This window comes from Vanessa tameamea, chromosome 19, assembly GCF_037043105.1.
Source record: "Vanessa tameamea isolate UH-Manoa-2023 chromosome 19, ilVanTame1 primary haplotype, whole genome shotgun sequence".
Taxonomy (NCBI): Eukaryota; Metazoa; Arthropoda; class Insecta; order Lepidoptera; family Nymphalidae; genus Vanessa; species Vanessa tameamea.
Window position 1 is genome coordinate 7,336,978 of NC_087327.1, and position 25,374 is coordinate 7,362,351.

At 31.8% G+C, this 25,374-nt stretch overlaps 4 protein-coding genes across 7 annotated transcripts in view; 1 reads left to right on the plus strand and 3 right to left on the minus strand.

Annotated features, from left to right (window-relative positions):
• Window positions 1–25,374, minus strand: part of LOC113399450 (isopentenyl-diphosphate Delta-isomerase 1) — a 234,456-nt gene that overhangs the window by 44,205 nt on the left and 164,877 nt on the right. The window lies entirely within an intron of this gene.
• On the plus strand, window positions 1,238–6,201 carry LOC113399424 (beta-mannosidase). Its single transcript, XM_064217862.1, has 12 exons — window positions 1,238–1,424; window positions 1,575–1,721; window positions 2,216–2,364; window positions 2,791–2,984; window positions 3,089–3,347; window positions 3,853–4,024; window positions 4,110–4,241; window positions 4,327–4,501; window positions 4,572–5,145; window positions 5,234–5,363; window positions 5,431–5,816; window positions 5,893–6,201. The coding sequence occupies exons 1-12, from the start codon at window positions 1,292–1,294 to the stop codon at window positions 6,127–6,129; spliced, it is 2,688 nt and encodes an 895-aa protein (XP_064073932.1). The 5' UTR covers window positions 1,238–1,291; the 3' UTR covers window positions 6,130–6,201.
• LOC113399411 (transmembrane protein 245) lies at window positions 8,662–24,352 on the minus strand. Of its 4 annotated transcripts, XM_026638539.2 has the most exons (15): window positions 23,838–24,352; window positions 23,352–23,498; window positions 22,893–23,121; window positions 22,095–22,671; window positions 21,773–21,944; window positions 21,028–21,195; window positions 19,494–19,505; window positions 18,467–18,656; window positions 17,664–17,848; window positions 16,827–16,961; window positions 16,026–16,122; window positions 11,551–11,722; window positions 10,844–11,023; window positions 10,180–10,208; window positions 8,662–8,838 (listed from the first exon to the last, which is right to left on the minus strand). In XM_026638539.2, the coding sequence occupies exons 1-14, from the start codon at window positions 24,198–24,200 to the stop codon at window positions 10,181–10,183; spliced, it is 2,655 nt and encodes an 884-aa protein (XP_026494324.1). In that variant the 5' UTR covers window positions 24,201–24,352; the 3' UTR covers window positions 8,662–8,838; window position 10,180. The 4 variants fall into 4 exon arrangements, with proteins under 4 accessions (XP_026494324.1, XP_064073918.1, XP_026494326.1 ...); XM_064217848.1 differs by lacking the exon at window positions 19,494–19,505; XM_026638541.2 differs by lacking the exon at window positions 10,180–10,208.
• Window positions 12,784–14,668, minus strand: LOC113399427 (uncharacterized). The gene is made up of 2 exons (XM_026638564.2): window positions 14,407–14,668; window positions 12,784–14,301 (listed from the first exon to the last, which is right to left on the minus strand). Exons 1-2 carry the CDS (start codon window positions 14,560–14,562, stop codon window positions 12,826–12,828), a joined length of 1,632 nt encoding a protein of 543 aa, XP_026494349.2. The 5' UTR covers window positions 14,563–14,668; the 3' UTR covers window positions 12,784–12,825.

Here is a 25,374-nt window from a genome sequence, read left to right on the forward strand (position 1 = left end):
TCTCGCACATATTATTGCAAAAGGTTGTTAACAATAATTGTGTTCTGTACTGTAACTATAAAGACTGATGTTATTTATCTTTATTGTAATAAAATATTTATATTTTACGCTTTTAAATAGTTAATTAAAGTATAATTGCGATAAGATATAAAAATTTCTTTAAATAAGCGTAAATTGCTAATACCTGACATTAGTGTCGTTTTGCTATTAAAGCAGCAGTGGGCACGAACGGAACGACGCTAACAATTCGAAAAAAATAGTATATATAATACTCTGAACTTGAGTAACAATTCTGTAGTTAAGAAATTAAATAATTTGTTGTTCAGGTTATCAGTAAATAGAGAGAATAACATCGAAATACCACAAAACAAATAAGCAAAATGCCAATCAATACAATCTGTCAAATCAAAAGGGACGCCATATTGGTACACTACGTTGAACGGAAAGCTTATGTGGAATGAAATTCTCGGCGCTTTTGAAGAAAACTATTTTCTATAAGAAGTTATATTACGTTATCATATTTAATAAAACAACGGAAGGCGAAAGATGCCAGTCCAATAAAAAAAGTGCCAAACTAATCTTTTACAAAAACAAAGTATTATAATCTTCCAGTAATAGCTACTGACCAATGTATTAAATTAATGTCTTCTTCTTCTTAATTAAAAGATTTTATAGATAAGTAATTGTCACATGGTGCACTCAGCACTGTTGGCATCCCAATTCTTTTTAAACAAAATCAAAATGGCTGCTTCGCTAACAGCACATACTCCTTACATAGACGTGCCGTCATATACTTTTTACAGGCATTTATTAAACCTGCAGTGTTTGTTTGTCAGTGTGCGAAGTATAATTTTGCAAGCTGCTTTAGAACTGCTTCCTTTTATCCCATGGAGTAATAATTTTACATAAAATTCGAAATAAATGAATGCTCTAGACGTAGGAAATCTAAGCGGTCAATAGCATCGACAAGACATTTGTTTCTATATTATTTATTTACTTTTAATTTAATGACAGACGTTTTCGAATAAGACGATCATTTGCTTACGATATATTTATTAAGTAAAATAAAACCGATTTATTTAAGATGTAATTCATATCATTTTTACAAAACAGAAATATCAGACGTATACGTAATAGTAACTGCCTGTCAGTTTTTTCCTTATCGATAATTTCGTTACACATGCCTATAGCGCAGTATACGATTGAATGAATGTAATGACATCGAGACCGAACTCGTCGTTCATCAATGTACCTCTTACTAATGTATTACTTTTCTTATTTTTAATGAATCATGAAGTCACTAGTAATATTGTTATTTCTAATTAGTTTTCTGTTAAATTTACATAAAATAAATTGTTTACTTAAGCTCAGTTTAGAATCATCAAATGAAAATGTGAAGTGGACGCTCGAAAACAGAAACAAGTGTAAGTTTAAAATAAACAAAACGGAGTAATAATAAGATGTCGTATTTTTATTCGTATTTCAAACAATTTTTTTCTACAGAAATCAATATTTATATTTAATCGCTAAGATGGTAGAGAACTCCGTCGAAACTAAAATCTTGTTTTTTCTAGCAATAAATATACCAGGATCAGTGCCGGGGGGAGTTTATACCGATCTTCAAAATGCGGGTATCATTGGTGACATTCTATCGGGTTACAATGACGTCCTTACTCGCTGGGTAGCTTATGATACATGGACATATACGAGCAAATTTAATGGTACAAAATTGTTTATGATCTATTGAATACAATATATCTTCTAACATATACTATAACAAGTCTGCCCTGATTCCTGACTGACAGTCAAAACTAGTCTAAAAATCTGGAATATATGTTTGGTTTATAACCTTAGCATCCATCAAGGAGTTTTGGAAATTCAAGGGACGACATGGGAGGGGTAATTTAGTACGATAGTCCGTATGAAGCCGGGACGGATATTTAGTTAATACCAGATTGTGTAAGATATATACTTATTCTAATGTGTACCTAATTACGTTATATTAATGAGTTGTTTAATGATGAGTGATTTTATCTCTGTTTTAGAAATTAGTAAACATTGTTGACATAAATAAAATATAATTTTAGTAATGTTATCGTAACCAAACCACTCAGAAAACAAGTAGTTTTTCAATTATAACACGAAACCTACACGACACAGACATTTCGTGCATCTATTAATTTAATATAATTATATATTTTACTTTAATTTGCAGTTAGCGCAAATAATTTAAACTCTGCTGTGGCCAAGTTGGTTTTAGAAGGTGTCGATACAGTAGCGTATATAGAATTAAATGGTATACCGATTGGTTTAACGAAGAATATGTTTGTTAGATACGTGTTTGATGTCAAAACATATTTAAAGGTCAGTCGTATTTTTAGTAAGTATTTAGGACAAACGTCCAGTTTCTGCAACTGTGGTAAGTCTTAATTTTATTGTTATTTATTAATTTGACTTATCTTAATCGTAATTGGTGGATGGCAACCGGTGACGCAATAAGCGACCAATGATCGTTTAGCGTTTAGTCAGATTAGTACATAATATTTACATTGCTCATATTGGCAGAAACTGGGACTATTAAAATATTATATACTATTTTTTTCAAATTTATGATGTTAAATAAAAATATCCTGTTTCCTGTCAAATTGGTAATATCGGTATCTGTGATCGCGTAAAATCGTTAAATTAATGAACAATATTAATTTATGATATTTATGGTTAATAATACTAAGATACATTTATTATATTTTTAAAGAGCATGTTATTATTAATTAAAATTGATTTTTCAAGGAAGGTGAAAACAAACTAACGTTTAATTTTGAGTCACCAATCGATTATGCCAAAAATCGCTCAAGACAACATTTCGCAGCTCCCGAGTGTGTCCCAGACGTGTACAATGGAGAATGTCACGTAAATCAGATAAGAAAGATGCAAGCCTCATTTAGTTGGGATTGGGGGCCGGCATTTCCATCTGTTGGAATCTGGTAAGAACTGAAACTTATAGTATAGTTACTGTTGGTCATGTTAATCCTAATTTTTCTGTAATCTAATATAACAGGTTTTGTTCATAACTTAATATAACTTTCAGGAGAAATGTTCGATTAGAATTTTTCAACGGTGCCGTGATACGATCAATTACTACTCATACTGAGAAGAAGGATACGATATGGTTTTTGACAGTAAAAGTTTACTTAGATACGAGCAACAATATTCGAAATATTTCTGGTTATTTGTCCGTTTATTTATCTGTTGAAGGTCATTCAACGATAAAGATTGGCAAAAACGTAGATACTCAGACAAATAGTGATGGAACATTTGACGTCGAACTTGAAATGAACATAAGTGAAGTAAGTTAATTTGTCTAAAATCCATTATTAAAAAAGTGCACTGGACACTTACTATATAAGACTAAGTATAGCCGAACAATTCTAATCCGAATTTCCGATTTGACAAAAATTTAATGACAAACTAAAGTCGAACTAAAATAAAATAAAATCGTTTGGTAAGGATATCAATCCGATAATAATTATCTGTGCTTGTTTCCTTTGCAATATGTTTTTCACAAACTTATTTTAACACTTGGCCCACACTAGATTCCGTCAGCGCAACCACTGCGTGTTCTTGTGCACTACTTTTGTCACTTGTGTCTTTGATGCTGTTGAGGAGCAATCGTTCAGTGAAATGAATTCAGAATTTATTTCAATGCTTGCATAGTTCCTAATTGATCAGCTTCGCTTTGATAGGAGTACGTCAGACATTAATGATAAATGCAACTTGCTCCTCTGTGCTATATTATAATTTCCGGTACTAAACAATTTGGTAACATTATGATATTTTTTTTTTTTACTGTAGAATATGATTCGTGAATGGTGGCCGAATGGGTACGGCAGCCAGTATCTGTATAATCTTCTTGTATTCTTTACCACACATGGGGATCGGAGTGACCGAGAAATTTCTCATAAGCATGTGAAAATTGGATTCCGTACTATAGAAATTGTAGAACAAAAAGCTTCTTTAATATTGGGTTTGTTACTTACAAACTACAGTTTGATTCTTTACTTTTAATAATTATGATATAATAAATCAGTTAAAGTGCATTTCTTTAATAGGAAACGACACTCTTGCTGGTCAAGGTCTAACATTTTACTTCAAAGTCAACGGACATCCGCTCTTCATGAAAGGATCTAATTGGATACCCTCAAACGTTCTTCCGGAAATCAATGAAAATGATAAAATCAGAAGTAGGTAACAAGAACAAATCACTCTTAATTGCAAAAAGCAATTTTTTTGTTCAACTTTTAATGTTTAGGATTTTGTTGATTTCAGTTGACAATCTTTTGACTGCGGCTCGCGATACACACATGGCGATGCTTCGTGTCTGGGGTGGGGGAGTTTATGAGTCTGATTACTTTTATCGGCGTTGCGATGAACTAGGAATTTTAATATGGCAAGACTTTATGTTTGCGTGTGCAATGTATCCTGTGGATCCAGAATTCTTAGAGTAAGTTACGTTTATTGAGTTGGTAAGCCGCTACAGTCAATGATTGTAAAAGCTTATTCCTTAATTTCAGCAACGTGAGAGCAGAAATACAACATAATGTGCTCCGACTTCAGCACCATCCTTCTATAGCAGTTTGGGCAGGCAATAATGAAAATGAGGTTGCTTTGCGTGGAAATTGGTACAGTACTCAAGCACAGTTTGATAAGTACAAAGCAGAGTACATAAGACTCTATGTAGATAACATTAAACCTATCGTAGAAAGCATCGACCCAACAAGACGATATCTTATTTCGAGTCCGTCAAATGGTCGAAAGTCTGAAGAAGATGGATACATCGCAAAAAACCCTTACGATCCACATTTTGGGGATACTCATTATTACAATTACTTAGCAGACAACTGGAACTTAAATATCTATCCCCAAACGAGGTTTGCATCAGAATACGGATTCCAGTCTTTGCCATCTCTTAAAACAATGAAAACGGCAACGAATAAAACGAGTGATTACAGAATCGATAGTGATTATTTCAAACACAGGCAGCATAGTCCAAATGGTTACAGTTTTATCGAGTCACAAATTAATCGACATTTAAAACTTAATAAAGATGACCCAAAATATTTCGAAAAATTTGTCTATTACAGCCAGGTAGACTCATGTGCAAAACTATAATTAAACTTATTATTATAACTTTTCAAAGTTTTCGTTATAAATATTTTTGTGCCGTTAATTTCAGATATCACAAGCAATGTCAATAAAAGCCGAAACAGAGTTTTATAGGCAAAGCCAAGCTGATTGGTACACGATGGGTGCCTTGTATTGGCAATTAAACGATGTATGGCAAGCTCCATCTTGGTCTGGGATTGGTGAGATACATTAATTACGGCTTAAAACGTAATGATTTTCAAATACTCAACTATGTATATTTCACAGAATACGGCGGAAAGTGGAAAATGCTGCACTATTTTGCAAAGTCATTTTTTGCACCAGTTTTGGTATCTCCGCGTTTGACCTTGACAGAAAATGTTGACGTTTATTTGATCAACGACAGAATCGTGGCAATAATTAACGCAAATATTACTGTTGAAATGTTTAAGTGGAATAGTTTCACTCCAATCAAGTCGCAATCTTACTTGGCTAATGCCAAGCCATTGAGTAGCGAGAAACAATTTACTATAGATTTATGGGACGCAGATAAAAAAGATGAAATATTCTTAAGGTTTGCCCTTCAAGCAGACGGAGTTATATCATCACCACAAAACTATATATTCCCTGTACCTTTGAAAAATGCAAAAGGTTTGAGGACGCCCAATATAAAGGTACGTAACAAATGTATCAACATTTCAAGTAAAATACGAAAAATGTATAATATTAACAGATTTATTTCTATTACAGCTTGATGTTTCTGAAACGACGGCAGTTTGTGGGAATGGAACGTCATTCACGGTAAACTTAAATGTGGATACAATAGTTCCTTTTTTGTGGCTCGAAGCTAATTCTATTGATGGACACTTCCACGACAATGGTTTCATAATAACTGAGCCAAAAACGAAAGTTCATTTTTGTACGAAAGAGAAAATAAATGCACAACAGTTAAAAAGGGGAATAACCTATAAATATTATGAAAACTAACGGCTTTGCTTGGAAGTGTTAGTAGGTGTTTAGTTATATAATGATTTCTTCTTCTCTCATTCGGTCATCATTGATTTCACATTCGAAAGAAGGAGACATTGCATTGTTTGACCAATCAACCCCCTATAGAATATTTATTATTATAAAAATGTAATATTAATAATAATCTGTGAAAAAAATGCCTTTAAAAATAACCATTATTGCTATTTAAAATAAGGACGAGGATTTACAAATAAAATAAAAATTAAAAAGCAAATGAATTACATTTATTTTTGCTTACAATGAAATTGCGTGAATTGAATGCTAAACGTGTTTGCAGTACAATGCGTATAAATTAATTTTTGGACGATTTTTCTTGAACTGGTAAGGGCTTGTTTTTTTCATTTGAATATAGAATAATTTATTTTACAATAGCAGCTAATAAATTATTAATACAGTTTGAAAGTGATTACAATATTATTTAAAAATTAATATTAATAATTTAAAAACATTTACATTGAGATATAAAGATATTGGAATTCATTATTATTAATAATATTATTTGTATGATATAAAGGATAATATTAAAATCGCTATTAATATCTTTATATAATCGTGATAAATGAAGAATTTTTATAGTACTAAAGTTTAAGTTAAATTACGCTTGGTTGAAACAATACACTTAGGTACAAATATGGCCAAATCATTAGAAGGAGTGCCCTTACCTATGTTGAATAGGCATCATAAGCATTTCATATTTAAATATATAGCGTAATGACATAGTAAACTATTAACATAGTATAAAATTAAATTAAGCAGATTTTCTCCTCTTGTCATATGAATTTTATGCACCAACATTCTAAAAACTTACAAATATATAATCTCATCCTGTCTTCAATTAAAACATTTCACAGGATACTCTAATTATTAATTATAAATGATTAATAATATTAACAACATCAAAATTTTTACATTAATAAAATTAAATTTTAATTACATCATAGAACAGATTAAATATTAACCAAGCTGCTCCTAAGTATAATTCGTTTGTAGCAGATGCTTCACCGTGAGGTAAGTATTGTTCTAAATTATCTCTAAGATCAAAATAATTTCAATATAACGTAGACCACAGGTAGATAATACAAACGTTGGCAAAAAAAAAAAAAGAAAATTGAAATATATTTTCATATTTAGAATGATATTCAAAAAATGAATAATTATATTTTAATAATCCAATACGAATTTCAAGCTTGTTTAAAACCTCGTTTATGTGTTTTTGTTATTATTATTTTATATATCTAGCGATATTTTTTTCTACCGTTATATTCAAACATGGGTATTTATTATTTTTTACATACATAAATCATATATAAAGTTTAACGTTCGTTGCTTGACACAATAATATTAAATTAAGTATATAATTGTCTTGGTAGTATTAATTTTGGAAGTCCTAAACCATTCCATATTATGGGTTGGTCACAGAAATATATAAGGATAGATACCGCAAGTCCTTCGATAGTTTCAAATGAAGCACGTCGTCTATTATACGTGTCTTATGACGTCACGAGAGCAATTTAGCGTTGGGATCGCGCATGTACGTAAAATGTCGATTCTCTTTTGTTATAGCTTATTTAAATGTATACAATTTTAATGAATGTAAATAAGAATAATTACATGTAATTCTGCTCTCTTTCTGTATATCACTCAAGAGTTAAAGCAGTTAGAATATAGAGAAATGATAACATTTTCTTAACCGACAAATATAAGCTGACAGTTTAATTTGAGTTAATTTATATTGCGCGTTAAGAAAAAACGCCTTATTTATTGAATTGATTGAAAGCCGCAATGAACATTGAATCAAGCGATCAATTCACTTGCTCACATACTATTATTATAAAATAGAATCAACAAAAATAATTTAAAAAAGATAAATGTAATTTAATAACAAAACTCCTTACACAATTATTCTTAAAGTTTACTTGAGACATTATTTGTTTCTTTTTTCTGATTTAATAACTTTTAACAAATTATATACCTGAGTAAACACGCGTTATTTATCTTTATATATATCTGTTATTATTAAGTCTATAACATAGAATTAGGATTGAAATTTATCTAAAATATAGATATCGTTTATATGCATGCACATATATATTGTCATGCAACAATGAGCGTCTGTTCGGCTTAATTCAATGATAAAGTTATATTTGTTTGTTAAATACAACCATTGTGTAATAATATACTATTTAAAAAAAAAAAAATATTTGTAAAAGTTATCAAGAGATTGTGTAGGTAAATACTGAATCCTATCACGTCATCATTGACATTCGAAAGACATTGTTTAAATAAACTCTTCTTCTTTAACAACATTAAATTCATAAAAAGCCGTTCGATTCAAGTTCACTTTTATTTAAATAAAGTTTAAATGTAACTTCATATTTTTATTTTAGTTAAAATTTTCAATTGATTTGTAATCTTGTGTTGAGCATTTCCTCCAAATACTCATAAATATATATTTTTTGAATTGTAAAACGTGTAAATCTAAAAGTACTATGCGTAATAAACATGATATTTTATGAGCTCATTTTTAAACTTATCATGTTTTATTACAAAGGAGGCCAAGATTATTTCTCACGGCTCATTGATATATATTATTTTATTTATAAAGATTCAATTCCCTCCGCTTGTTAATGTTAGTGGCCCATGCATGTTCACAGATAAGCACCGAGTCTGGAAAGAAATATCCGTATGTTTTAGTACATATATTTTTATACCATGTGATGATTATTGTGCGTTTTGTATATCATGCATGAATACAATTCATGACCGGATACTATATTCGAGAACGATCACATTAAATAACATTCAATTCAATATAAATTCCGAAAATGGATAGAACACGTGAAACTTAATTGGACACGTCGCTGGAACGCGGCATCCCGCGCAGTGTCCTGCTCTTAGTACCGATAGCATCACATTTGTTACCGTTTCTTGCAATACGTTATTAACGGTTCGTTACACGTAATTCATAAACAATTGGTTACTGATAACATAACCCTTCTTTAAATATAGTGACCGGACATTAGAGGTGAGCATATATTAATAAAAATCATTCTTGGTTATATATTTATTATATAACGTATTTTGTAAAAAAATATTAAGTTAATTATATGTAACTAAATTACTAATATAAATAGCGATATGACTCATATAATGTATACTCGCTTCATTTTTAAGATTCTAGCACAAAACTACGCCATGCATTGAAATACATACCTTATATCATTAGTAATTAAGGTAGAAATTATAAAAATAATGTAGCTGCGATGAGAAAGATCGGATAAGAATTTTACTTTAGGGCTTTTGTAATTTGTAGTATTTTTTTAATGCGTTTGTTGTTGTGCAAAACGGTTGAAATTCAATAAAAAACGATTTAATTTATTTTATTTAACTTAGATATATTACGTCTCTACGTTATTCGTATATAAGCGTCATCTAAATTTTCCATTTTAGAATGAGTGCAACGCTTAAAACCATGATTCAAAAGAGCTCGTGAAAAACTATTTAAATTAAATTATTTTAAATTTCGATTTTTGTCACAAGCAAACAGCATTATTTATCTGTATATATTTTTTGCGGCATAACGATTTTACAAAACCACGAATCAAAAGATTAGATAGACATTATAGAAAACGAGAATCGTATTATTGCTTTTAATATTCATTTACAAAGTAAAATACCAGACGGTAAGACCCGCCCCTTTGATGTTGCAGAATTTCAGTCGACACGTGTAGGTTGCCTCGGATTTATTACAAACACAAATTAAGCTTACACAAACAACAGTGAGGAGGTGTATCAGTACGCAATCTTCAGGTTTAGGTTCATGTGTCTTAAAGATTTCACGTGTCCTAGCGATTTATATACGGGAGCTTGTTAGCCAAGTTTAACATGACTCGAATGAGATTCCCACGTGAGTATCTTTTTAGTAAAACATAATGCAATGGTGTGCGTTTGAGATTGTGTTAGTGGTGAACAAACGGACGTGCACATAATATTAGATACAATACACACCTCACTTTAAAATACATTCCAACAACGACCTAAGTAGAGAAAACTTTAGTAAAACATATAAAATATATGAAAGTTTATAATATAACACTAGAACAATACAGTACCGATGACACTATTTACAATGTTTAAACAATGGGCAGCATAAAAAACATTCATTATCAGCAATTGAACAATAAATGTTTTTTTTTATTATATCAAAAATAAAGCTAAGTAAATACTTATATAAATTACAAAAATAAAATGCATGTATTTAAAAAGATATAATGTACAAATAAAGTGCAAATAGACACTATTAATTATATTTAAGATCAAGGCGATAAGAAAGACAAATTGTAACTGTAAGAAATAATATACCAGTTAAAACAATATATTTAATATATGTATATATTATGCCAATTCACAAAAGAAATAAACGTTATTATATATTAATTTATTATTATTATTAAAAATATATAATAAACGAATTTTGTCTTATTTTATTACATCGACAAAGTTTTATATTTAGTTTGTATATATATTATTTGAGGTTAACTTTACATTTTTGTGCATTTAAAAATTTTTGTTGTTTTTAGTTATTTACGTAAAATTTGTGATGACATTAAGACAAAAAGGCGGTAAAATAACAGCGGATGTAAGTTTCCTAAGTAATATTCATCAAGTTTACCTGACACGCGAGTGTAGAGCCGCTCGTTCTTCAGACGGAGTATCTCTCAAGAACGTGGAAGACAAGTTCAGCACCACCATAATACAACACAGGAGTAACGGTCCCAGGATGGCTCCCTCTGGGCCCAAGTAGAAGATACCGCCGGCTATAGCCAAGCCCGTGACGTAGGGATGACCACCGCTGTGATTGTTATTAGGGAGAATGATATTAAAATGATTTTTCTAATTTCGTTGTGAATTAAATTTTAATTTTTAAATCTAATTTCGTTGCCTGTATTTTTATTATCTATATGAAATGGTAGTTGTAATTACATCACTTATTTTCGAAATGAATAAAATATGTGTACTTTTGGAACGGAATACTATTACGCGGCTTACGGTAGTGTGAACAGGCAGAAATCGTGACGATTTAGTTAGTAAGAAAAAAGTGTCACATCCAGGCGACTTTTCCCCCTCTTTCTCCTTGTCACTTTTTTTTATGTCATGTTTTATTTGTTCTCAAACGTCTTAATGGATATTTTTTACACAACATCAATGAAGTTGCTTTCGCTTTTTAATCCATTAATAAATAAATAATGATTATGGTCATCTTTTCTCTCAATTGTGTGTTCTAAATTATAAAGATAATTAGAATTCAAATTGAAATAATATAAACAAAATATGGCAGTTGGATTGGATTGATATATAAACTGTTCTAATAAAGCTTACTCTTTTATCTCGGCGTAAACCGCAGCATCAAGGAAAGCAATGGGCGCCGCCTGCGCTATGGGCAGCAAGCACGCCGCCATCGGTCGGCCCTGGAGCCACACGTCCAGAGCGGCGGGGATACCAGCTAGGTAGGGACCTAGGAAAGGCGCCGCGCCTAACACTGCTGCTAAAACTGAAAACGGGAAAATTCAATATCGAATTAGTAATGTTTAATTTATTTCTTTATTCCGCTCGTGTTAAATACATACGTCGGAATTAAAAACTAATATTGAACATTTATATTAATTTCGTTTGGCAACAACGACCGAATGTTAAAAGCATGTGATAGAATTTTAGGGCATATCTTGCTTCTCGTTAATTTTATATTAATATTACTTAGTAATCCCCGGTATCCGTTGCAATCGGTCCTTTCATAGAATTACGCTATTCTGTCAGATTCTGCCTTCTAAGTATACTCGACGAGATGGACGGATTGTTGTGGTAAAACTTAAGACCTACCAACATTATGAACCGCAATCTGCAATAAACTTTACAAAGTTTCAATATGAATGAATGCGTGATTGTCTCGGAGCCCCTTTGCTTTTCCTAAATTATGTTTTCTGAAACGCAATTTTATTCAGAATTACGATGTTTTTTTACTATATGACAAATATATGTCATCATAGTCAGATATCGACCCATTTCAAATAACAGTAATATTTATTTCGCTTTAACAATTTAATTGAAAATATCTCTTAAGCCTTATTTCTCAATTTTTGGTTGTGAACCCTAACCGAGGCAGGGCCTCCAAGCAGTTGCCTACATTGCTTAATCTGGTCTTGTATTATTTTTAAATACAATATTTTAAAATGAATAACTTATAATATAGTTATGTGTTTTACAAACAATGAGTATTATTACATTTATAATCTATTCATACAAAAACTTCTAATAATATTGATATAGAACGTAACGTTACGTATATTTCATTGCCTTCACTTTATTTTTGGGATATAAGTTTATTAAGTCACTATAGTTATAAAATCTGGGAAAAGTAGTCTTCTTTTGTTTAAAAGCGAATCACTTTAGTTTATCACTTTAATTTAGCAAAGCAAACCTAATTAACAAAATGAGCTTCGTATTGACAATAACAAATGTTAATGTCTCTTCAACGTGACTCCGTTCAGATTAAAATTGTAGAGCAGTAAACAATGTGGTCAATAAGATACTATTCGGGGCAAAAAGTCAACAAAATAATTTCGGAATGTATTTATTATTGAAAAGTGATAACATTCATTAAGTTTTCTTGTTAACGCTCTGTCTTGGCGTACGCAGCTGTGCGTATACATATTTGTAGAAATCCAAGGCTCTCTGTCGATTGTACGCAGCGGTGTTCCGGCATTGCGTGCCGATACAATGACTAACGTATTCCTCCTTCGGCGGAGATTTGTTTTCTATCGGTCTGCTTCGAGTTCTACTCGTACTACGCAGCGTTTCGACGAAGTCTTTAGAAGAATCGAATACCACTTTGATTATAGTTCTGTTGGTCATATTTAAATGACTGTCTTTCAAAAGATCGTCCTTATCGATCGCCGTCATAGCGGCCCCCGCGTCTCCGTGGAGGGACTTCGCTTGTCTTATCAAGTAAAATGTAGGCGCTGGTTCCGTGACATCATCGTCGGTAGTCACTTCGTTATTTTTAATCGTGGAGTGCTTATCGTTGTAGAGTAAACACATAACTTGGGGGTCAAGGTTTAAATGGCACATGTCGCTTTCTAACAGCTTAACGATTTCGACGGGCAACACGCAGGACGTGACCAGGCACGTGTTGTTATTGGTCAGATTTAAAATTAGACTGTTCTGTTCGTTACTCGATTGGGAGTTGAGGAATGCGATATTTCGACATTTGCAGTCGATCTTGTTCTCCCTGTAAGCGATCTGCGAACCCGCAGATTTACAGCTCGCGTAATCGAAATAAAGCGAATATGGTTCAACATTTTTTATTTCATTGCGGTTGAAATGCATACGTTTCTTGTTCGTCGCTTTCCTACAGCATTTCACGTTCGCCAATGCATCCGTTCTGAGGCGATCGATGCTGTTGTCCGTAACATCAGTATTCACAGATTTCGTATTTAATCCCAGAGCGCTTATACTCTTAAAAGTGTTTCCTATAATGTACAGATTATCAGCTGTTACATTGATTGAATTTGTTGTTATGTCCCCAAAAGCGCCGTGTAATATCTTCGTTGTGGAACTTTGTATTGTTATACCTTTAAATCCAATTTTGTCAATTTTGCAATTTATAAGACCAAAGAGCGTATTATCGTTACCCGTCACAACTTCAACACCTTCGCTCTGTATTTCCGTTATGGTAACATTTTCGAATTCGACACTTTTGACACCGCTTACATTATAAATTGCTTTAGTGTTAATTGAATTAATAATACTATTTACAATATGAATCCTTCTGTAATACGAAGCGCCCATACATTTAAACTCAGAATTAGTGCTCGGCGATTTGAACGTGTTTCTTGGGAACGATACGATTTCTCTTATGTTTTCCAACTTCACTTCGGGCGGTGTTTGTAATAAGGAGCTAGCGGATAGAGAGACGAATTCAAGTCTAGTGCAATCTTTGATTACAAACTTTTGTAGCCGCGACGGCCTCTGCAATATCGGACAGTCTAGAACAACTCGTAAGTCTCGACAATTCTGTATCGTGACCGTGTGTACGTGATCCGTGTAAAAATCCTTTAGATGAATAATGAAGTCCTTGAACAAACAAAACGTTCTCATTACGATATTAAATTAAATCTAAGAATTCATTGGTAATGGAAATTTAGTTAAAATATATGTGTTATAATATTTATTACTCACGTCATTTTTTGTCACTGCACAGGTGTATGTGATCTCGTTCGGTACATTATTGACACAAGACCATTCCGGATGATGACAATTCGTAAAGTTAATCCTAACCCCACAAGTGTAACGAATTAATGCAATAAAGACGAATAATAAAGTACTGTTAGACATTGTCGCATAACAATTACGTAATAACAATTTTATATATATCGCGGAAAAGACGAGTTATAAAAATGTGACGCGGATCACGAATGAGTTCCATCGTGAGATAATTGACTAAAATGTCACAAGTAAAAAAATATATAATATAAGTTATTTATCAGTTGAGAGTGTAACCGAATTAATCGAAGGCTCAATGACCTCGGACGAGATTAATTAAAAAAAAAAAACACAGGAAGCTGATTCTAAATAATTGTTATTCATATTTGTGAAAATATTGTTTAAATCATTTATTTATATAAATTTCAAAATTTATTGTGTTCAATATAGTTAAATATATTTTTTTATTACCAAACACCACAAAAATTTAATATGATTTCGTATAGCTTTTTTTCGACTGATTTTCAATTTAACAAAAAATATTTATATTGGTTTTTTAATACTAGTTTACATTCCATATCCAAGATTAAATTTTTAATGTTCAATATTTTTGGTTCATATGTATTAATTATTTATCATTTTTAATTTTAAAAAAAGAACGTCATTTTGCGAATATTTTATCGGTTATTTATTTGAATTACCTATATTATCTAATAAAATTACGATTCAAAAGAACTTGAAGCATATTTAAATTTAGAATACTACATAAATGTATACGAATTATAACGAATTTAATTTATCAGTATAATTATGTACCAACAAGTAAACTTACCAGCCCTGTAAAGGACACCGCGAGACGATAGCGACGTTTATTTTTAGAAAATTGTCCACACGATAGGGCCTCGGGAAGACTGTTATATAACGTCGAGTAAATACTAAATGCCTAATAGCTTCGTACTCAATTAAAAATTATTTTAGATCTTTCCACTGAAATTATCCTTAATTATTACAAATATAATCGAATTTGTAATTTATTTCGCTGTCTTTATGTTAACTTAATTATCTCACACACACTAAGATATATTGTTGTGAGCGTCACTTGTACTAATGCACGCCGATATAAGGGGGTAAAATAGGAGGGGTGTGCCTTTAATGTGTCGATCAATATTTTTAGAATTGATAGTATGCGAATGGTAATACATAGAACGGTAAAAGATTAATCTTAATAATATTTAGGTTAAGAATTTTAGAACATAAAAATATTGATATAAATATCATAAATTTGGTCACATATAACAAAATGATGTTTCGATTTCAGTAGATATAAATAGCTATTAATATTGATTTCTGTTATTATTGTATCAACTATATTTCGACCAATTATAATAGGTCGCGAAATATAATTAGATTTAACTTGTTTTTCCTGTATTTATTATCCATACGATACAACACCCTTTAAATATTTTTTACGATAAATATAATTTAAGCGCCATCTATTTTACGTTTTTAGTACTATGCTAGAAACGTTTCGAATCAACGCTAGCATTTTTTTATAAGATGTAGAAATTTTACGTGTCTATAGAATATATTCTTACCAGATGGCAAATAAACAACTTTGGCTCCGAATAAGTTGTGAACCAACCACGTCCACAGACCGTAAAACAGCGCCATCTTGAACGACGCTCTGAACACCTGTAATGTACAAAGAGATTTTAACTGCAAGAATGGTATTTATATTAAACGGCTTAATCCATTTGCATATATTTTGCAGATTACATATTTGCACTTTAAACAGGATAGTGTACCATTTTTTTATTTATTATATAGGTTTGATTGAAACGTTTAATGTAGCTGGAACTGGCAGCGATGGCAACCCGCTGTGTATCCCCGTAATTTTAATCATTGTTCGTACCCTCGACACCCGCCTAAGGTTGTGTATGTACTCAATTCAGTATTGTGTTATTTAAGTTGATTTTTATAACTATTAAAGTTCTAGTTCTGACATGTTTTATTTACCTACGATATAAGTATATATATAAATTAAAGCAAATAAACAGCTACATTTATTAATATATAATCGTTATAAAATCTGGCTAAGTAGATTCTACCGGCAAACAGAACTCAATCTTAATTCCGAATTGATGGTACTTTTGTAAAATAACAATTCAAAAGTGGTTTCTTTTATTTATTTAAAGTGCTTATATAAGTCGCTCGCGTCTTAGGAGTTGGTTGTCAGGTGTTAGGAAAAAAAATCCTATGCCATTGTTTTTTAAGTTTGGTTCATATCAAATTTCAACAAAGTCAGTAAAGTGGTTTGGTCGTTAAAAAGTAACACACATACAGAAAGAGTAACATTCGCATTATAATATTGCTATATATAAAGTAATCTAGTTCACCTGATTGATAGCGACGGACAAAGCGATGCCCAGCCTAGGACCGAAATTTGGTTGAATCCGAGTGATAACTTCCACGGGCTTGTAGAGGGCGTTGCTCGAAGCCAACAAATAGAACAGCGTCGTGAAAAATACCACCTAGTGACAAATAATGAAATAACTCATACAATACATACGTCATAAAATAAGCTCTTCATTTCAGGAACGCAAATAATCACAAAGATAAAATTCAACTTTACCCTTACATTATAAAAAAAGCCGAGATGGCCCAGAGGTTAGAGCGCGTGCATCTTAACCGATGATTTCGGGTTCAAACCCAGACAGGAACCACTGAATTTTCATGTGCTTAATTAATGTTTATAATTCATCTCGTGCTCGGCGGTGAAGGAAAACATCGTGAGGAAACCTGCATGTGTCTAATTTCAACGAAATTCTGCCACATGTTTATTCCAACAACCCGCATTGGAGCAGCCTGGTAGAATATGCTCCAAACCTTCTCCTCAAAGGGAGAAGAGGCCTTACCCCAGCAGTGGAAAATTTACAGGCTTCTAATGTGCATGGGACATTAAAGTGAAACAACAAAATTGAATACCAAATCTGGTAATGTGTATAGTAATTAAAAATTTGTTAATATACAATATACTAATCCTGTACGTTTCATTTAGGTACACCTGCACAAATAAAAGATGAATCTTGTTTGCTGATTGAGACATTATGATTATTATGATCAATTTTTATAATTGAAATTATGATTTTAAAACAAATTCATATATTTATTGGTTACAATAATAAACCTTAAATTTCCTACTACGTCTGTGTTTTAGGTCCAACGAAACTCACCAGATTAATAAACATATTTATGATAGCACCCCCTCCGCACAGCAACAAGGACGTGAAGGCACCCAAAGACCCGGCCAACAGAGACACGTTACTGGCCAAAGGAGCCCAGATATTAGTCGCTATGGCACTAAGAGTCCCAACATTTGCTTTCACCCAAGCTACAATTCCGCTGTAGTCGAATAAACCTGGAATAAAATAATTTGTGGACATATTTAGACAAACTTGAAAGGTGAAGATATAATACTAAGCTAAGGCGTTGGATCAGCTTGCTTTCGTGAAGTAATTGCTCATTTACTGCATGCTTATCCTACAAATGTGCACTAACTCGCACTATAGCAGTTGTTGGGATAAACTGCCAAAACTTCTTAAGATGAGCCAGTATTCTATGGGATACTTTTAACATACTAGCTGTTCGTCCCAACTTCGTTCGAGTGAAGTAAGAATTTTATTTACTTCCCGATCGTAGTGCCACCTATTGGATCCAAACTAAACAATACTCAAATGCAAACAATATCACCGAAGTCAGTCTGACCGTTTAGGAGTTCAGTTACATACACACCAAATTTGCACCAATGCTGAGCGTTTATAATTAAATATATCACAGTGAATAGACGAAATTGAAATGCATTTTACGAACTCCAATAATTTTCTCGAAACAGTTAGACATAAGTGAAAAATCTTTGAGTAATAATAGTACACTGAACTACTTTTATAATAAATGAAAATTAGATAGAAATCTGATAATCTATTCATATGAACAACTAAATGTTAATAAGTCATTAATTTAAAAAAAAAGTGCTCACCTGGCGCACCAACGTCGTTTACAAAATTATCCCAAGAGTCCTGAACAGCGGAACCATCAACTTGAGGACCCAACTGTGCAGCAAACGTTCCAGAAACCCAACTCTGATAGACACGGTCCCATATTTCCAAGACTTGTTGTTCAACGCGTGCTATTTTTTCTGGGTCACCTTCTTTGAGAATGCTTTTAACCTATTCCGGAGAAATTGTGTTTTTTATTGGTGAAACGTGAGATGAGAGGAATGTAAAGTATTTATAAGGCAGGAGTATTATTGTTATGAAACTAATGATAACCTAAATCGTTAGATCTATTAACAGCAACAATTAAGAAGATGTTTTTTATAAGTTTCCTCTTTATAAATTCTTTTATATAAGACTTAAGACAGAAAACAACGTGAAATTCCTGACATTATATATGTAGATATTATATATTTGACATACAACAGTGTGTAGAGCTGTATGGTCCATTAAGCTCCAAATCTTCTCGTAAACATGACAATAGTAACCCGTACCCAATTTAATAACTTCACAAGCTATACATATTTATATATTTTGAAAATTCTTTGGTGTATCTTAAAATTTATTCCTCTATTAATATGGATATGCAAGGAGCTAGGATTATGCTAAATTCCCATAAGTTAAGATTTGCGAATCACAGAAGCTGATATGTTAGTTTCAAAGATTATAAAACATAAAACATGTCTGATGTTATACATTGAAGTAAAAATCTGTTCACACATGAAGGCGCGCCCCTCCAGTCTCTCTGATAAATTTGATCGGAATTAAATGTTCATGAATATGAGTGATGCTCGTGTTTACAAGATATCGTAGTGTGCGTGAGACGATTAACACAAGACAACACAAATTAGATTTTATGATCGCTTTTGTTTTTAAGTTTTACGTGGAGTTTAATGTGGAGGGGCGCGCCTTCGTGAGTGATAAAATCTATAAGCAACCATAGATACCAACATCTTTCACGAATACCTCTTCGTGTTATAAATAACATATAAATATTTATATGAAACTTACGTATCTCATTATCTGGAGTGGCCCGAAAGGGGTTGCATAAAAAATAAATGTACCATTTATATTGTATACTAATATTAAATATTTTCTGTTTTTTTATTTTGGAATCTATGACTAGAATATTATTAGAATTGACACGAACTAATGGGTAGGCGAATTGGCAAATATACCCCTTGGTGGTATGTGGTTACCAACCGCTGTAAGAACTATTAACCATTCTTTTCATAACCAATACACCACCACCCTTGGGAGCTAAGATGTTATGCCACTTGTGCAACAGTTCAGTGCATGTAACTGGAATATTTAAAAAAAAAAGTTTAAATAAAAGAACTACATTTTACAAATTAGCTTTCATTTAATATCTGTACTATAATGAACTTTATATTGTTAACAATAGTTTGTAAAAGTTTCCGCTAAGTCAGTTAGGTAGAACTAAAATTTAACTGCATGAAATGAAGTCAAATATATGTTTGCGAAATGAGGAAATAATCATGGTATATATATATATATATATATATATATATATAAATAAATATATTAATTATTTCAAAATAAATCAACCAAACTATATTGTGATTATTTCCTCATTTTCATTTCTTATCAAATATATACATATATATATATATATATATATATATATATACATATATATATATATATATATATATATATATATATATATACAAACTCAAAAAATAAAATAAAACTGTTTTAATATATTTTAGATTAATATTGTCAATAGAGACTGATTAAGTTAAGACCAAATTTGATAATGTTTTTATTTACTAAATTTGTGCATTATAATTAAATATAATTGTGTTAAGCCCATTGTGAGAGAGAGAGTGAGGCATAAGTCGCTAAAAAATCAACACGCAAATATATTTTTTTTTTACCACAAGTCCAAATCCTATTTTAAAACATAAGACTAAGAAATAAAACCGTAGCCCAGGAGTGGGATTGTTAAATTAAAAATAAAAAATGTGCGAAGGCAGGTCGGGTAACTATTATAATATATAATGATAACTACCTATGTTTTTAATGTTTATATCGCATATGATATGTTTATATAAAACACATAAACACACTTGATAACCTGAGCGTTATATGTACAATGTGTTACATTGTATACAAATACAATACATGTCAGATGTAAGTGTGAGCAATGTTTAAACAAGGTCATATAATATATCTTCAAGTGGATATAGCTTGGCTTTAGCGATTATTTTACATAGGGGAGGGTTGGTTTGCGGTCCATGTGCGACTCGCAATGCTGGAATACCCACAAGAACCAGCGGTAGTCCCTCCATCCCGGGGTCGCTTGGTCGGAGTATGCGACGGTGATGGCCAGATAAAATTGTCACCACATATTAATGTTTAATTGGTTATGGAAGAAATAATAGTAGTCATTCTATTTGGAAAAAAAGCGCGTGCAATCCTAAACGTGTGACAGAAACAGTTTATTCGAGTCAGAAACTTTTCTCTCAAATTTGACCTTGACATATTTTTAAATTTAATATGTATGCGAATAAATTCTTACCCCCGTAGAAATCCCTTCTCGTCCATAAGTGTAGGCATTATCAATAAGAGAATCCAATTTTTCCTCCCAGCCCTCGGGTAGGTATGCGTGCAGTTCGCTATTCTGAACAAAAGTACTGTTCAAGAGACTACCACTAAGTTGTACCACCACTATCGCTTCAGAATATATCTGGAAAAAAAAATTCAAAGTTCCTGTGTTGTTTATATTTAAATTATTGTTTGACTGTTGGTAGAATTGGGTTCCTCGAGAATTTTTAATTTCAATTTAAAATAAAATAATAACACAAATGTTTTCTGTATTAATCGTAACTTTATAGCTAAAGATCAATTTGTTTGTATATTTATATTTTACTTTTTATTAACACCACAGGATATTGTGTAAACAATAAGGGAATAAATATCATTTAATTACTTTGGCTACCATAATATGCAATCAGGGCAAGTAACCCCGTAGTGTGCTCCTAAGAGACGGAGAGGGTGCCGCTATTATTTTAGTGGGTATTCCGGTATGCTGGGGTGCACTAGGCCTTTACCACCACTATATGTGGGGGAAATGTGTAAGAGCGTTTTTCCAGCGAGAAAAAAGGGGGTGTACCTTTCCTCTTAGAACCGGGAAAAGAATGGCGATTTGCAAGCTCGCAAAGTTGGGTATTACCCATTCAGTAGTTATAATAAAATAGCTTTTATTATATGTTTATTAATCTTTACGAGAACAAGTACCATCTTAACTAATAAGTTGTATTTACCTGTATACAAATAAATATTGTCGTGATCGCCACAAAGAGTATCAGTCCAATGATCACAATACAAGTTGATACTGTGTCCACTGACTCGTACGCCATGTCTATGACACTCCTGTTACAGATTGACAGCATCTTTCCAACGCCTCGGACTTGAGCTGGGATAAGAGCTGATTTTCTAAAAATATTTGAAAAAAATATTCAGTTTTTACAATAGTATCAATTCTAAATAATTTGATAAAACAATTATTTTAAGCTATTGAGGAAATATAAAAATTATATAAATATAATATTAAGGAAGTGGAAGGGACATGTTAATTAATAGTACCTGTCATTCCACCAGCTTCCAACTTTAGACATTACGTTATTGTATTGATTCTCAAAGAATAACCAAACACCAAAGAAATTAAGCGATTTCTTAATAATATGAATCGCTAGAAAGAACAACATAACAGGCAGTAGCCAAATATATTTCCAAATAAGCATACAGAGGCACCCAAAAAATAGAAGCTTGAAGTAAAGAGCTGTCTCATCATCATTAAAATTATTTCTGATGTAATTTTCATCCAAAGACCTCTGTCTGAATGAGGCTAAGAGTCGATTTTCGAAAGCAGTTTTTGTTTTCGGATTTGGTAATGGAAGGGCAGATAACGTTCTAGTTTTAAATAACATTTTGGCTTGTCTCGGAGAACTTTGAATTGGTTCATTTCCTGTCCAACTTCCCCTCTTCGTGAGTGTATCTGGTGTGATGGGGGAAGGAGAATCCATTTCTGGTGTAGAGTCTTTATCACTTGCTTCTGGTGCTACTTCTTCTGGCTTTTCATCTATCTTCTCAAGAGTTGAGCTCTCTAGCTGACGATTTGTTAAAGCATGTTGGAGAGCTGTGATCATTGATGCTTCAGGATCTAGTGTATTATATAGGAATTTATTAGTTAATATTCAATTAATTTTAACTGTAATATATGCTAATATAAAAAAAAACACTTTTGAACAATCATATATTTAAAAAAAATTTTTACGTTTTATAAAGTAATTTAAAGCATAACTACATATTGTTCTTAATATAGTTAAACTTGATTTTGATATAAAGTATGCATATTAATATATAAATATTCATTATACAAACCTCGAAATAACAATTGCTTGTGTATATGTAAAACTTCTAGAACAAAGCCTGTAATTCCGATGGCTTGTAGTAGTATGAACATATGCACTTTGAATGATCCAGCTAAATTAGCTAAGAAGCTAGCTATAACTAGCCAGAGAATATGAGAGGTTGTCCGGAACATTCCAGCTCTTGATGGACTCCATAGAAAATACACACTTATCATATATGCAACAGCTATTGTCATTGTCTGGAATGATAATTTTATTTTTTGTCATGCACATTAGTCAGTTTTGTTACAGGTATTTTATATAATTATTTGAAGGCTTATATTTTTTAAATGAAACATTAAAGTCAAATACAACATAACAAAGTACAGTTAGTACTAACATAAAAATTACATTCTTTAAAGTTTGTCATGTGAAATGTTTTGAGAATAATATCAGAGTATTTTTTTGTTTTTAATATAAAAGTACTCACTATGTATGAGCTGCATAATTTTATGAGAAGCGTTGTAATAAAACTGATGAAGCTGACTAACTGCCAGAAGATACAGCAGAAACTGCGTGGTATGGCACCATACAGCCATGGTAATATAAATATTGCAGATAGCAACCCTATTACAGTCTGAAATAAAATAGTTTTGTATTAAGGCATATTTTACCTTAGTTATTTAAACCTTATTGTATTTTTTATTATTTAATATCATAGTTCTATATCTATTAAATTGAACAATACATTGTTACATTCATTAATATATTTTTTTAGGTGTTTATAGCTAAATAATCAATATGAATAAGCATAAACAAAATTATATAACAGAAAATAATCATTAGTAGCTAATTGACAAACTTTCTTCAAGCTACTTATTGTTTTCTTATAAATATACTTCAAATGTTAATAATACTTTGAGTCAGAGTTCTGACTAATAGGTAAGAATAGAAATTACTGACACCTATTGATTACCTTATAATGTTCTCTGAATTGATGTCCTACTGTATCTGATGCATAATTGATTACATTTACAGGTATCAACGTTAAACCATATATCACAGACGAATCGGATTTACGAAGATCTTCAAACCATGTTTTTATTTTTTTTGATAATTTATATTTGAAGGGATGAAGCAATGAACCAACGAGTAGAGCCCAAAATAACGGTTTGAAAAAGGGCTCCAAGATTAAAAATAGCACATAGATGGCCGCACAGCATATTGCTAGAATAAATAGGGCGAAGGCATTATAGAACCCATGTTTCATAGGTTTTTCGTTCCCTTCCGATAGTCCACCGATAATATTAAAAATATTTTCAAACGGCGATTGTTGCATTGCTAAGCCACATTAAAGACACTAAATATGTAAGAAAGGACTAGTTTATATAAAAAAAAATTACACTGAGAATTCTAATGAGATCATCCTAATTTTGTATTTTCGGCAATATTTGACTATTTAGACATATTATTCTTAATGTTGCTGTCATAATGTCACTTTGACAATGATATCAGTGCGTTCTGGAACAGAAAAAAGTAAGGAACGCTATGTTCATACAATTATTATAGTTTAAACTCTGATTATATAAATAAAACCAAGAATATGCTAATTTATCTTCCTGCTTTATTACCTAATATTTTTCAGCAATAAAGAGAATATTGCAGATGCATTTAACAGCTTCGCTTTATAAGCCCTCATGAAGATTGTTTTTGTGCAGAAAGTAAAGATCAGGATACAGATCATTCCAAAATTTGCACGTACGCGAGAAAAAATATCGCGAGTTGACCTGTATGTAAGCTATATCTTTAGAAAACAAGATGGTATAGGCGATATTAATGCCTGGGCTGAACGGTGCAGTTTTTCAAATGTGTCGGTGACACATTATTGTCATTATTGTATACGTTGGGGTCAACAAGAGTCTAGACGACAACTAGATCTCGGGGTCAGCTAAACCTTATCCAGTTCAAATCCAAAAGAAACACAAGTTTGCGCGGGAAGCGCTAAAAATACAATATTTGTCGTAAGTATCTCTACGATTTGAGAACCCAGATTCTCATTGCCGCCACAGCTATGGCAAAACGGTACTTCACGTCGGCCCATCGCCTAAAATTATATAATGCGCAAATTCGTTCTCACATGGAGTACTGCTCTCCTCTCTGGGTGGGTACTCCCCAGTAACAACTTCTTTCATTTGACCGTATTCAACTCAGAGCGACTCGAATTATCGACGATCAAACCCTATGAGACCTGCTTGATCTTTTGACTTTGCGTAGAGATGTTAGATCACTCTGCATATTCTGATCGGAATGTTCCGAGGAATTCTTTGGATTAATCTCGGCTGCTGAATTTCATCTTAGGAAATCGCATCAAAATTCGACAGTAGTTCTTGCTAATAACAATATTATTTCTTATCATTTAATTATTTTAAAAATTGGTCATTTAGTTTATCGTGTCTCTTATTTAATACATAATTTATAATATCAGAAGCAGCTTCGTTCCAACCAGATATCTA